Raw genomic sequence first — 14,654 nt, forward strand, 5'->3', positions numbered from 1 at the left:
GTGTGAATGCAGCCTAAAGATCAGATTTTGGGCTTGGCTTTCTTCCAATACATATTATACAGGAGTTATGGTTATGTAACACCAGCAGGTTGCAAGGTTTAGAAGCTTTGTAGTATTTATGGCATGTTGTGTGTATGTTTGCACCTCTTGTTTGTTTATTATTTTTTTTATTTTTTTTAAAGACTCTGTACCTATGGATTGGAAGGAGCTGTGATGCTGCCTTTTTGAAGGATGTTCTAGGCTACGCAAACTATGCATCCGTGCCACCAAAAATGGTAAGTGTCACATGCACTACTTGTACCACCAGCTTCCCAGTGAAAAACTTGTAGGTGGTTTTGCTTTCATAATCTGATTGGAGAGGCACAGACTTTGGATTCACATGCAGAGACCACAGGGGTTGATAAACTAAATTTGTAAAGCGCAAAATATGGTGCAGCTTTGCATAGAAAACAATCGGCTTCCAGTTTGTTTTTATTTATTTTTTGTTTTGTTTTTTTGTTTTTTGGCCCAAAGCTTAATTGAACAAGCTTAAGTTAGAAGCTTATTGACTACCATGCACAGCTGCACCAGATTTGGCACTCTCCAGGTTGTAGTAAATCAACCTCATAGTTAGAGCGGAATTGAGAAGTCGATTTTGTTTAAATATGTGTCATTAAAAATTTCTACTCTATTCGATAAACATTCCCTCATGATTAAAACTGTCTTAAAGCGAACTCTGGGGTGCTTCAAGGGTCATTGTTTAAAAAAAGTCCCAGGATTCAGCTTTAAATTAAACATGAACTAAGCCGCGGCAGTGACACTTTCCTGTCCCTTGTCATCCACTGTTAACTATTCTTTTTGTTTCTCTTGTACATTTAAAAATGTACAAGTTGACAAAGAACAAGTGATGTAGCATTAGTGGGAACAGAGATCACTTTAAAGTGGTTGTAAAGGCAGAAGGTATTTTATCTTAATGCATTTTTTGCATTAGGATAAAAAAAAACACTCTATGTGCAGCAGCCCCCCTAATACTTACCTGAGCCTCATCTTGTTCCAACGATGTCCACCAGTGCCTCAGCCGTTCGGGACTCTCCCTCTTGATTTGCTGAGAGACAGCATTGGCACCATTGGCTCCTGCTGCTGTCAAAGTCAGCTAGCCAATAAGGAGAGAGGGGAGGCGGGCCACACCACAGCTCCATGTCTGAATGGACAAACGTCTGTGGCTTGGTTCAGTGCCCCCATAGCAAGCTACTTGCTGTGGGGGCTCTCAACAGGAGGGAGGGGCCAGGAGTGCCAAGGAACCCGAGAAGAGGAGGATCTAGGCTGCTCTGTGCAAAACTGCTGCACAGGAACATGTTTATTTTTAAAGGAAAAGACTACCATCACTTTAAATGGTGGCATCTTGCCAGTACATGTTGTCTTGTGTGACAGTTTTTGTCATTATAATAATTCAGAACTTTGAGTGTAGATCTTTTAGGCTGGCCGTGCAGTCTGATATTTGCAAGCGAAACAACACTTTTAGGTCATGTGCCATTCATTTTCTTCCTTTCTAGTTACAATATACATCAGACAGATGCCCACACTTAAACAGCCACACATTAATGTAGTTGCCTAGAGATTTAAATCAACCATTAAATCTGTTAATAAATTATAGTACCTTAAGGAGGAACTGTAGTCTTCTCACATAATTTGTAATAAAAACATCTTTGCCATTCTGAAGCTTCCCTACAACCACATTGCTTATTATTTTATTTATACCGTGATTCTGTACTTGTCAAATATGCTGCAGAAATCTCCCTCCACTGTGTCTGGCTGCAACCATTTTAACTGTGGGCAGCTGAAGCTGCTGCCTGTTCACTTTGGCTATCATTGGCCCTCTTATGACTCATCCCATCTCCCTTCCTGGCAAAATCTCACAAGAGGGAGAGCTGCGCATGTCATACGCCTAGGCTGTGTGGATTGTATAAGGTATTTACTGGCAGAAAAAAAAATGATTTACTATCCAAAGTTAAAACAACAAAGGCAGAAGATTTAATAGATGGGAAGATGAAAAAATTACTGAAGTTCTGCTTTAATTTCACTTAGTATCAGCCTTTTGTAATACCCACCCTAGACTGGCAGGGGAAGGAACCTTCTCACTTTCCGGCATGGAAAATGTACTGAGAGGTGGAGAGAGCAGGCAAACAAATGAGCTTATTAGGCTGTTGCTATTCCTCATTAATTTTCTTATCACAAACTGAGCCCAGAGATGTGACCAAGCTGTATTGCTTAAAGCAGGAGTGACCAACCAGTGGGCCACAGAGCCCTCTGATGTGGCCCCTGACCTGCTCTGGAATGGCGGGTTAGCAAGCCCAGATTGCAGGTTGCCGACCCGTCATACCACAGCATCAGTGTTGTGAATGAAGCTGGTGGTAGAGGAAAAAAGCGGCTGCAGAGCAGAGCCCCATAAGCCAATGCTTCCTGTACAGCGCCGGCTTTTGCCACAGGCAGAGTCTATGGCAAAGTTCAGTTAACCCGCAGAATAGACACAGGTGCACTATGCTGCACACGCGGTGTGGGTAAACCACAGAAAATCAGTATGAAAGTTTTAAGCCCTTTTCACCCTTAATTCACTTCTACAGAGCGGCAGATGTAAACAGACTTTTGTCCGTTTTCTCCCGCCTGCCTCCGATCCTGGGTGGATCGGATTGGAGGGGCTATAGTGGCCCGTGACTGGTCACCAAGTTGCTTAAGTGGCCCTCTCTCTTAATATTGGGCACCCCTGGCTTACAGTATAACTAAAGGCAACATTTTCTTTTTAGTTTTGGATAGAGTGGAGATGGATTAAAACACCTGTTAGGTTTGTCCCCAGGTTAGTTTTGCCCAAGTAATAGAGGGGAAATCTTCCAATGGGGACACTAGTTCTGGTGACCTGGGGGTCCCCAAGGAATTCCCCTAATTAACAGATTTCACCTCACTTCCTGTTTGGCGATGGGAGAGGAAGTGAAGGGAAATCTCCAAAATTGGACACAGCTTCAGTCAGTAACACTCCACAGGAGATGGAGAGTGAAGACTCTGAGGCTGAAGCCAGATCTACCTGTTCTTCTCCGTAAGATTCAGGGTCAGATATAGGGCCCAGGGATAGAGAATCCACAAGGGGCTCAAGGTTTAAGTTATCTTTAGAAGATTTTGATGACTTATTAAAGGCTATCTATACACCACTTGAGTTGGAAGAGGAGGAGGTACAATTATGCAAACATGATCTTATGTACACAGGTTTGCATAAGAAAAAATCTAGCGTTTTTCCAGTGCATAGTTCCCTTCTTGATACGATCAAATTGGATTGGGAAAATCCAGGGAGAAAACCTTTATTTTCTGGTTACCTAAAAAGGTTTTCATTTGATGAGGACACAGCGCAGCCGTGGAACAAAATCCTAAGTTGGACGCACCTCTTTCGAAGGTTTCAAAAAACTCGGACCTAGCGTTTGACGATATGGGCACGCTTAAGGACCCGATGGACAAAAGAGGGGATATCCTTCACCACAGAGCCTGGGATTCAGCTGTTGGGAATCTTAAACCAGCTCTGGCCTTCATATGTGTAGCCAGAAATTTGGAAGTATGGTTGACACAAATACAAACACATTTGTGGGCAGGTACCTCTAGAGAGCAGATTTTGAAGTCTTTTCCTGTCCTTTTTAGTGCAGCTGGGTTTTTAGCTGATTCTTCCACAGAGGTCGGTAAGAATGTTAGCCAGGACTTCTGCCTTAGTGAATTTGGCCAGAAGAAGCCTATGGCTTAAAACCTGGTCAGGTGATACCGCCTCAAAGTTGTGCCTATGTGGGCTTCCCTTAACAGGTGATCATCTTTTTGGCCCAGGACTGCAGGAGGCACTGGAACGCACAGCCGATAGGAAAAAAGGCTTTTCCAGAGAAAAGGGAAAAACCCAACAGCCAGAAAGATTTTTTCATGGCCAAAGTAGGCAGCAAGGTCCTAGAGAAAAGGACAATAGGCCCAAAAAACATTGGACAGGGCACAAAGGCAGAGGTAGAGGGGGCATCTTGTTTAATCCTCAAAAACCCGCCAAGCCACAGTGACTCGTGTTCCCCAGTGGGAGGAAGATTGAGGGCCTTTCTCTCACAATGGGCAGCAGTCATCTCAAGCCCTTTCATAGGGGGCCTAGTGACCAATGGGTACAGTCTGGAATTTTCTCACCAACCACCAGAGCAGTTATTAGTCTCCTTCCCCAAGATTGGAAAAAATCGAAGGCTCTGGGTCTCCAAATTGGAGACTTACTGGATCAAAAAGTCCTGATCCCTGTTCCATGGTCAGATCAGGGCAAGGGGTTTTATTCACATATATTTGTCATCAGGAAAATATTGGCTTATCCTGAATCATTAAACCGTTCAATCAGATACAAGCACTTTCGTATGGAGACGGTATTCACAATCAAAAACCTGCTTTACCCAAACTGCTTCATGGCCACTTTGGATTTGAGGGATGCTTACCTGCATATCCCTATCCATCCAGCCTTTCAAAGATTCTTGAGACTAGCAGTCAAGATGGGAACCCCTTCGGTCTGTGCTCGGCCCCACACATTTTTACAAAAGTGTTGGGGGAGGCACTGGCTCCTCTAAGGTTAAAGGCGATAACCATTATGCCTTACCTGGACTACCTACTTGTGGTGGCAGAGTCATACCAAAAGTTATTAGCGAATCTCCAGACTGTACAAAACATCCTGCAGTCCCTAGGCTGGTTAATAAACTAAGAGAAATCTTCCTTAGTTCCAGCCCAAAGGTGACATATCTGGGGTTACGACTTTTGCTCAGTAGACTAAAAAGTTTTTCTCCCACAGGAAAAGATTGCAAAGATGATGTGAACAATGTCAGCCTTAAAGACCAATCAATCGGTCTCGCTGAGACAGGTTTTGAGAGCAGTGGGCCTGATGACCTTGTTCTTTCCCACAATACCATGGGCAAGATTTCATCAACGTCCATTACAGCTGTTTCTATTTAGAAACTGGGACGGATAAGTAAAGGTCCCTGTAATCAAGGGTCTTGTTTCCCGCCAGAGTAAAAAGAAGCTTGTGGTGGAGGATAAACCTGAACCTAACGAGGTCTCCCATGGTCCTTTCTTTTATCCCAAAGGATCACTATGGATGCAAGTTCCTGGGAATGGGGAGCCCACCTCAGCAACGCAGTGGCACAAGAATGGTCCTCGAGGGAAGCAAGAGCTTCTAGCTGTTCAGAGAGCCTTGCAGTCATTTCAGACGGAAATCAAGGGTCAGAATCTCAATTCTATCTGACAGTATTGCGACAGTTGCGTACCTCAACAAACAGGGAGGCATGAGGAGCCGGATACTTCATTCTATTGCCCAGGAGATTTTATCATGGGCAGAAGCGAATCTAGCTTCAATTACAGCCGTGCACCTGAAGGGGACACAAAATTGTCTGGCAGATTATATGAGCCGCTACCAGGTAGATCGAGACAATTGTTCCCTTCATCCCGAAGTCTTTGCGGATCTCACCAACAGATAGGGATGTCCCGAAGCGTACCTGTTTGCCTGGCCAACTAAGTCCGTCAGACAATCCGACAGACAGTCCGTCCTACTTTTGAATGAACGGACTTGACCACACACAATGAACAGACAGTCCGTTGAAAGCTTGCGCGATGACGTGTACAGCACGTACGACGGGACTAGAAATACGACGTCCAATACACTGCAATGCAACCTTCGGCCGTGTAAATCCTTTCTGAGCATGCGCCATACTTAGTCCGTCCAACTTGCCTACTCACGAGCGGACTGTCCACTGAAACCAAAGTTGGACGGACCATATTACGGAAATTCCGAAAGACTTAGTCCGCCAGACTGTCCGCTGAAGCGGACTAAGTTGGACAGACAGTCCGCCCGTGTGTACGCGGCCTTACTATCGCAGGGTCCAGTGTCACACCCACAGGTGGTTTCCTTAAGCTTGACAGCTTGGCATCTGAAGAAAAGATACTGAGCGCCTAGGGGTTCTTTGACAAAGTAGTCAAGACTCTAGTAAATTGCAGAAAACCAGTCACTAGAGCCATATATTCCAAGGTTTGGAAAAGCTTTAACTCATGGTTATCTGAAAATCAAAGATTGACTCATGATATTCCTTCAATTTTATAAAAAATTTTAAGAAGGTGTCGATAAAGGTCTTTCTGTTACTACCTTAAAGGTATAGGCAGCAGCTATCTGTTTTTCCTCCAGTTTTCTCTCCTGGAAAATCCCACTATAGCCAGATTTTTCAAATCAATTTTCTAGGGCCAGGCCAGTAGTGGTGAGAAGTTGTCCAACTTGGGACCTGTCCCTGGTACTTCAAATTCTGGTTGATCTTCCTTTTGAGCCCCTAGAGGATATTTCAGTTAAGTTACTTACATTAAAAACTATTTTTCTTGTAGCCATTCTCTCAACTCGTAGGGTAAGTGGGTTGCAGTCCCTAACAGTAAGGGAACCTTTCCTCAAGATTTTTGAGTTATTTTAAGAACTAGTCCAGGTTTATTGCCTAAGGTAGCCAGTACATTCCACAGATCTCAGGACATTGTACTGCCAACCTTTTGTAGGTCGCCACAGGGCGACCAAGAAAGGAAAGTTTAGTTGTTTTTTTTTAGACGTGAGAAGGAATCTCCTTATCTGTCTGGAGGTCACCAAGACCTTTAGAAAAATTGTTGCCTTGTTTGTCCTCTTTTCAGGAAAACACAAGAGAAATGGTGCATTTAAAGCCACATAGATAAAGCAAGCTATCTCTGAAACTTACAAAATTAGGCAAGTTCCTCCGCCTTTTGTTACTGCGCACTCAACAAGAGCCTTGTCTACGTCTTGGGCTGAGAGGGCTGGCGCCTCACCGGTACAAATTTGCAGGGCTGCCACATGGTCCAGTTATTTGACCTGCATTAAACATTATTGCCTGGATCTCCTATCTGCTCAGGAGCAGACGTTTGGTCGTAAGGTCCTTCAGGCAGTTGTCCCTCCCTAGACTGTTAAGTTCTGGCTCGTCGTCTCATGGGCTGTCCTGGAAGACACTTGGAGAAAAGCTGAGTTGGACTTACTGGTAACTCCTTTTCTGAGAGTCTTCCAGAACAGCCGGATTCCCACCCGGTTTTGTCTGAAGTTATGTGTATTATGCATATGTTTTGCAGGGACGTCCTATGGTTCTTGAGAAGACTGACATGGGTCTGAAGGACCGCCTTTTTATCTGGTGGGGGTAACGTGTTTCCTGTCCTGGTAGGAGGAGCCCTAGGTCTCATGGGCTGTCCTGGAAGACTCTCAGAAAAGGAGTTAGCGGTAAGTCTAACTTGGCTTCTTTTCTTTTTTTTTCTTCCACATCATGTATAGAGTGGTGGTCGTATTAGAACGCTTGCCAGGTTATATTGCGGTTGGAACCTCTGTTGGAGAAATCCCTTTATTTCCTGTCTGGTAAAACGGTTGTCCCAAGGACAGGAAGTGATAGGAAATCTCTTCAACAGCAACACAGACGGAAGTAAAAAAAAATAAATAAATTACATTTTAGTGGGGAAATGCTAGAACCCCCTAGAGCCTTTTTATTGTCTATTTCCTTGCTGCAGATTTTCCGTCACTATTTCTCTGGTAAACAATTGTACTTAGAAAGTGAGGGGAAATCTCCCTGACAATGCCATGAATAGTAACTTTCTTGTGACCCTTCCCCATTCTTTCTTATACTAAAAATAACGTGGTTATAGATACAGTTTCATTATCATTAAGGTTTGTAATTTAGAGGTTCACATGCCACTTCACAAATTCGTTTTGTAGGTATATATGGACATACATATTTGATTTTATTTCTCATTTCCCTTCATGTAGAGCCAGCTTCCAGAGTTGGATACATTAGCGTCAGAGAGAACAAGGAATTTTATTTCATGGCTCCAACGGGATAGTCCCTTAAATCCTGTTTTGCATGTTCTAAAGTAAGTATATGATGATTTTCTTTCGTTATTCCATATATTTTGTTACTATACTAAGATGATGATGCCCTTGATACGCAATACACATCAGATAGCTCAGGGCCTCCCTGGAAATAGTCTAGTACCTGAACAGTTAGGAGACCCTGTCTCCATACCGTTCAGCAAAAATCTTCCCATAACATATGTGCATTTAACATATTTTATACGTAGTATTTACCGTTTGTGTAAACATCCAAGCCCTAAAACTGCTGTTGGGCACCAACATTTTGGATGTGATAGCAGACTCAGAGCTGTCCCTTAAGTAACACTCAGTAGTAGTCTCCTTTGCTCTTCTTCTGGCAGCTAAATAAAAGGTTTTGCAGAGAGGTGGGAGAGCTGGAACAGCACGGAGTATTTAATGTAAGGACACACATATGGGAGTCAACAATGCTGCACACCCCAAAAATTGCAAAAAATTGAAGAGTTTCCCCAAGGGGTTTTTTAGCAGCAGGATATTTATATAGACATAATTAAAGATCTTTTATTTATTCAAGTCAAAAAATTTATTCAAATGTACAATGAGTTTAAAATATAGGCTCTGGTTAGCGACACATAAACAACATCATGGCAAATGGTGCACCAAGGAGACCATGGTTTGCAAATTGCGTTACAACGCTGCTATTCACATGAATACCCCAATGTATTTCGACCCTTTCATTCGTGGTCTTCAGGGGGATTTAGTCTATGGAAATATATTAAGAAACATTTCTTATTTAGACAACGTTATTGACATTTTGCAGTATACAAAGCATTATTGTACATTTAATATTGTGTAAAAATACATCTCCATATGTGTGGTGATATATTTACTATTCTGATGATGGAAAGGTGAGAAAGTATCGCACATCCAGAATTGCTAAAAACTGTTGTGTTCAGTGATCCCAACATCTCTTCATGTCCCCTCCGCACCCTCCAGGCGAGTCCAGAGTCCACAGGGCTTACATGAAGCCATGCTCTTGGACCTTGACGGAAAAGGGGAGACGGGGCACCTGTAATTTTTGTATTCAAAAATCTCAATAAGTAAACGGAACATATTCTGTGACGGTTCAGTACTGCTTTGCGACACCTGACTAGTAGATACTCAGTCAAGTACTAAAATTATATAGATTGATATTATTAATTTTATTTTATAGTTTTATGCTGGTTTATTCATAAAATAAATTGTATTGCCATTAGTGTGATGAGATGAAAAATAAGTGTGCTGTGACCTAATTAGTGAAATGAGTATGGTGAATATGCTATGAAATGAGGTGGTGTGTGTGAGAATGAAAAAAAAGTAATAAAATCTGGAAAATATGGGACTGTAATCTGAAGTGATAAGTGACACTGAGGAACTGGTGTGTGAAAATACTGAAGGTGCAAAAACGTGTACAAAAACGTGTACAAAAACGTAATAGTGAACGCTTGTTACCTTTTGCTGATGAAAAGAACCCCATATTGGGTGATCAAAAGTGAGATATAAAGTGCCAGACAAACAAGGATGTATGACACTAAAATGGATGTTCAAAGTGTTGTAGATGAAGCCATATCTATATTAAATTAAAATATTAATATATTGATTTATAAAAAATGTAAGTGAATAAGATATTCAGTATCCCCTTCCTGCCGAGCATATGCAAATATGCATACTCTGCTTTCCGGGGGTTATACCGGGACGATGCCCGCAGCTGCAGGCATCATCCCGGTACCGTTTTTTAAAGCGGGCGATCGGCTTTCCAGGGATAACAACCGATGCGGCTAAAAGCTGCTCGGCTGTTATCCTGGAGAAGTGGGAGGGGACGCCCCCCCCCCCCCACTGCTCTTCCCGGGCCTCACGCCCCACTGGGAGGCCCAATCGACGATCCACCACTCCTGACGGCTAGTGACAGACTGTAATCCAGTCTCCTGGATGTAAACACGGAAGCGACGTCACAATGTCACTTCCTGTTTACTCGGCTGCCAATGGCGCTGGATTTTTAAAAATATACAGTATTCAGATACACCGTTTTCGGTGATCTGAATACTTTGAAGTGCACAGGAGGGGTTTAGGGTCTTTTAAACTGCCGATCCCTCCATAAAGAGTACCTGTCACCACCTATTACTGTCACAAGGGATGTTTACATTCCTTGTGACAGCAATAAAAGTGATCAATTTAATAATATAAAAATATGGTATGGTATCTATTTACTCGGCATAACATCCTCTTTCACATTATACAAAAAAATGGTATAACTATACTTTTTTTTTTGTTTTGTTTTTTAATTCATGAAAGTGTCCCTTTTCCCAAAAAGTTGCGTTTAAAACACCACTGCACAAATACCGTGTGACATAAAATATTGCAACAATCGCCATTTTATTCTCTAGATTCGCTGCTAAAATAAATAATGTTTGGGGGTTCTAAGTAATTTTCTAGCAAAAAATAGGGATTTTAACTTTTAAGCACCAAATGTCAGAAATAGGCTTAGTCATGAAAGGGGTATAGTACAAATATCTGCCAGTCTGGTATGTCCAACAGCCGCACTTACTTGGTACTCCAATCCTTCCTGTATATGTTTGCAGCATTCCAGTGATCACCTCAAGATCCACTGGAAGCTGCAAGTTGAAATTGTAGCCAAATTTTGTGCGGATAAGTTGCAGGTGTTCACCTCCTCCCCACCCCTCTCCCTGCCGCCATGATTGCAGCATTCGCGATCATGGCGGCGGCGACTGCAGAGATCCACACAGAGTATTTAAACACTCCTAGAAGAGGAGAGAGGCCTATGCTGTACAAGGTGGTGGGTAGTCATTTTCTAGTATGTTTAACAGCACATTGCTAGTAGTTAAAAAAAAAATAAAAAATGTGGAAAGAAAAAAAAAAAAAAAAACACTGCAAGTAAGCATTCATAATACTTGATTTTTCTGTCTCTTTGCTTGTGTTTTTTTTTTGTTTTCTGGTGACATGGTCTCTTTTAAGACCAGGAAATATCTGGAGGTGAGGACAGACAGGCTGCAGCGTTTTCTGTCATATGAAAACATAACATTAGCTGTCCCTTGCTTGTCCAGCTTTAATAAATTAGAGCATAGCTACCAACTGTTCATAAATTACTAGGACTTAAAGGTTTCATCCTGGAAATGTCCATATTGAGCTCAACAATAGAGCTTAATTTAGACTTAGTTAGTAAGCGGTAAAAATGTGATTGAGCTGCTTTTTTGTCGCCCACCAACTGCCCCCCTTAAACTGCAATAGGCAGGAGATGGGGTGTTTTCATGCCATGGTCACAATGCATAATTTCACACCTGTGGCAAAGTTTAACTGACGTGTAGCAATTGGGGGCAGCAAGCGCCCAAATACCACAAACTCAAGCAAAGAAATGCCGCAGACACTCCACAACCATGTGCAATGCAGTTGTGGTGCGTTTGTTGGCAAAAATGGGGTTAAAACAGGAGGTGAGGAGGCTTAAAGGGGTCGTAAACCCTCCTTTAAAAAAAACAAAACAAATGTCATACTTGCCGCCACTGTGCAGTTCGTTTTGCACAGAGTTGCCCCATCCTTGAATTCTGGGGTTCCCCGCCGGTGCTGGTAGCTCCTCCTTGCATCGAGTTTCCACATTGGAGAAAGCTCTCCTAGGAGCGCCCCAGCGCCCGCGTCATTGTATTTGATAAACAGCAGCAGGAGCCAATGGCTGAGCTTGCTACCAATCTATCCAATCAAAAGCCCAGACAACTGGCAGAGAGGAAGAGTGCATCTCCACTGAGGGAACGAACGGGCACAGGTGAGTAAAACGTGGGGGCTGGGGGCCGGTAAGTGTCAGAAGTTTTTTTTTTTTTCACCTTAATGCATAGGACCCCAGAAGAGGGGTATCAGGCAGAGTAAGTATGACATTTTTGTTATTTAAAACAAAAAAAAAACCCCACTAACCTTTAAAACCCCTTTAATGTGTCAAAAGAGGTAGCACGGGCATTTTAATGTAGAATAATGGTATACCATGCATGAGACAGATTCTGTACTAGGAGCATGTATGCCTGAAGGAAACAAAGTGAAGCGGAGAAAGGTGATAATTGCAAATGTGCTTTGCACATGTGCATGAAAAAGGAAATTGCCTTTATTATATCAAAACACTTGAAATGCATACACATTAAAACACTTGGCATATAATATGTAGGTACAGATTGTGTTTCCAGGTTCCTTACTGCAGTTACTTTGGACACCAGTAAATATAGAGCTTTTATATACTGTATGCCTTAAAATTCTGTTTGTTTTAGATTTTGATTAATAAATACAAAGGGGTTTATTTACTAAAGCTGGAGAGTGCAAAGGGAGTCTCACTTCTGCAGAGAAACAATCAACTTCTAAACTCAGCTTGTTCAATTAAGGTTTGGCAATAAAACCTGAAAGCTGATTGGTTTCTATGCAGAAGTGAGACTGAATTTGCACTTTCCAGCTTTAGTAAATAAACCCCAAAGTCTGATAAGTACTATTTTGCATCCAAACTAGCCACAGCTAAAAAAAAGTGACAGGTTTACTTTAGGGTAGCAGTATGGGCATTGATAAACAGCAGTGATGGGCAGCACTGATAGGCGGCACTGACTGCCATGGCTAATGGGCACTATCAGTGCTGCCCATCACTGCTATTTATCAATGCCCATCAGTGCCACCCATCAATGCCCATCTGTACCACCTTTTAGTGCCCATAAGTACGGCATATTAGTGCTGCCTCATCAGTGCCCATAAATGCCACCTCATCCATGCCTATCGGTGCCCATCCGTGCCGCCTCATCAGTGCACATCAGTGTAGGTGGAAAATTACTTGGTTACAAAATGTACTGAAAAAAAAAGTAAACTTTAAAAAAAAAAAAAAAAAAAACAGCACTGATTAACTACTACCAAGAGAAAGCTCTGTGTGAAGAAAATGAAAAAACATTTGGGTACAGTGTAGCATGGCTGCGCAATTGTCGTTCAAAGTGCGACAGTGCTGAAAGCTGAAAATGGCATGGGCAGGAAGGGGTTGTTAGTGCCTGGTAGGCAAGTTGTTAAAGTCGGAATCCCTCCAGTGTCTGGACTGGCTGAATGACTTGACGGAGTGGTTACATTTTACCACAGCCACGACATTTAAGGATTGGTAAACTACAATATTTGACTTTTTTTTTGGGCTTCTTTCTGATTTAATGTATAAGTAAATCCAAAGGCCTTTTGTTTTAGATGGCGTAGGGAAAGTTTAGAACCCTTGACAGTTCTCCTATGCTGTCTGTGTCCCCTCTTGGGGAGATTTATTCTCTGTTAGTCCTAGTGAACATTGTCATGGAGACTGAAAGTTAGGGAAAAGACAGAATTTTGAATGGTCTACAGAACAAGAATAGAGGAGGAACATTCCAATGGGACAAGGGATTTCCTCCCATCTCATGTTCTGTTTGCAGGATGGAACGTGAAATCTCCCCACTGAAGAAATGGATGGCAAAAAAACTGATAGGGGATGTAACCTGGAGAAATACTTTGTTACATTGCTGTTCATCAGCCTGTGAGACGCTTTATTTTTCTTGTAGCAGAATAATGTTTAATTTATTTCTTTTTTTGTCCTTCTAGGGATGACAGTGTTGGAAAGACTGAATTTTTCCAGCATCTAATTGAAGACCGATCAGAGGCAGCTTTCTCCTATTATGAGTTTTTACTTCACGTTCAACAGCAAATATGCAAGTAAGACTGGTACACTTGAAGCCTTTATCTAAAGACACTGTACCAGTTCATACAGAGATTTTCTCTGCTATTTGGCACGATAGAGAAGGAACAAGATATGAAGGACACCGAAGTACTTTCTGTTCAGTCTCCAATCCTATCAACAGGAGAGACACTCCAGACTCTATTTTAGTCAGGTTTATGTGCGCTCATTTTCTGGTGCTGTGCTTATTTTATGTGATGGATGTTTTATTTCTTTTTTTTTTCCCCTGATGTTGGCAACTTTATTTTTCTTAAATCTCTATCTTCCGGACATGAATAGATGCCAAAGAAAAGTGTTAGCTCTTGTTTATACTTTTATTTTACCAGACCCTTTTGACATTTGGCATTCTTGATCTGGAAGGTTAGATCTAGTGTGTATCTATAGATATGAAATTTATTGTACATAGAAATGCATTTGTAAAGTAAGTGTAAAAATGTAACTAAGAAATCTGATTTACTGAAGTGTGATGCTGTTACGAATGTAGAGCCATTATACGAATGAATGAGGCCTGCTTACTACAAATGTTTAATAATTATCCCTTTTTTTTTCCTTTCTTAAACTATTTTTGTGGATTTATTTATGACTCGTTTACATAATTAAACATATTTTGCTTGATCGTGTGTTTTTTTATACTTATGCAAGTAATATCTATTTTAGAAATGGACACCTAAAGTTATTTACCCTTGGCTTACTGGTAATGTAAATTCTTATTTATCTGGATTCTAAAAGTAAAATTTTCAAACTTCTAAATGACTTTGTGGTTTACCGGTAGGTCCAGTGTCTTTTATTGTTTATATTGTACAGCTGGCTTATATGTATAAATATATCACAATCTACAGTACATAATATCATCAAGACTCTGAGAATCTGGAGAAATCTCTAAACGCAAGGGACACAGCTGAAACGCAGTAGGGGATGTATTAAAAACTGGCATGATTCTGTGATGGACATCACTGCATGGGCTCAAGAATACTCCACTTTTAAGTACACAGTGGGACCAGAGCATGTATGTAAAATGAAAATATACGTAAAGCGAAG

At 41.7% G+C, this 14,654-nt stretch overlaps 1 protein-coding gene across 2 annotated transcripts in view; it reads left to right on the plus strand.

Annotated features, from left to right (window-relative positions):
• Window positions 1-14,231, plus strand: part of SEC24B (SEC24 homolog B, COPII component) — a 127,631-nt gene extending 113,400 nt beyond the window's left edge. For both annotated transcript variants that reach the window (XM_077476704.1, XM_077476705.1), the window contains 3 exons: window positions 183-275; window positions 7,805-7,908; window positions 13,484-14,231. In XM_077476704.1, the coding sequence (XP_077332830.1) occupies window positions 183-275; window positions 7,805-7,908; window positions 13,484-13,598 (312 nt within the window). In that variant the 3' untranslated portion in view covers window positions 13,599-14,231. The remainder of the gene's footprint in view (window positions 1-182; window positions 276-7,804; window positions 7,909-13,483) is intronic.
• Window positions 14,232-14,654: the final 423 nt, after the last annotated feature.

Source organism: Lithobates pipiens, unplaced genomic scaffold (assembly GCF_037356315.1).
Source record: "Lithobates pipiens isolate NorthernLeopardFrog02 unplaced genomic scaffold, aLitPip1_a1.2 Scaffold_13, whole genome shotgun sequence".
Taxonomy (NCBI): Eukaryota; Metazoa; Chordata; class Amphibia; order Anura; family Ranidae; genus Lithobates; species Lithobates pipiens.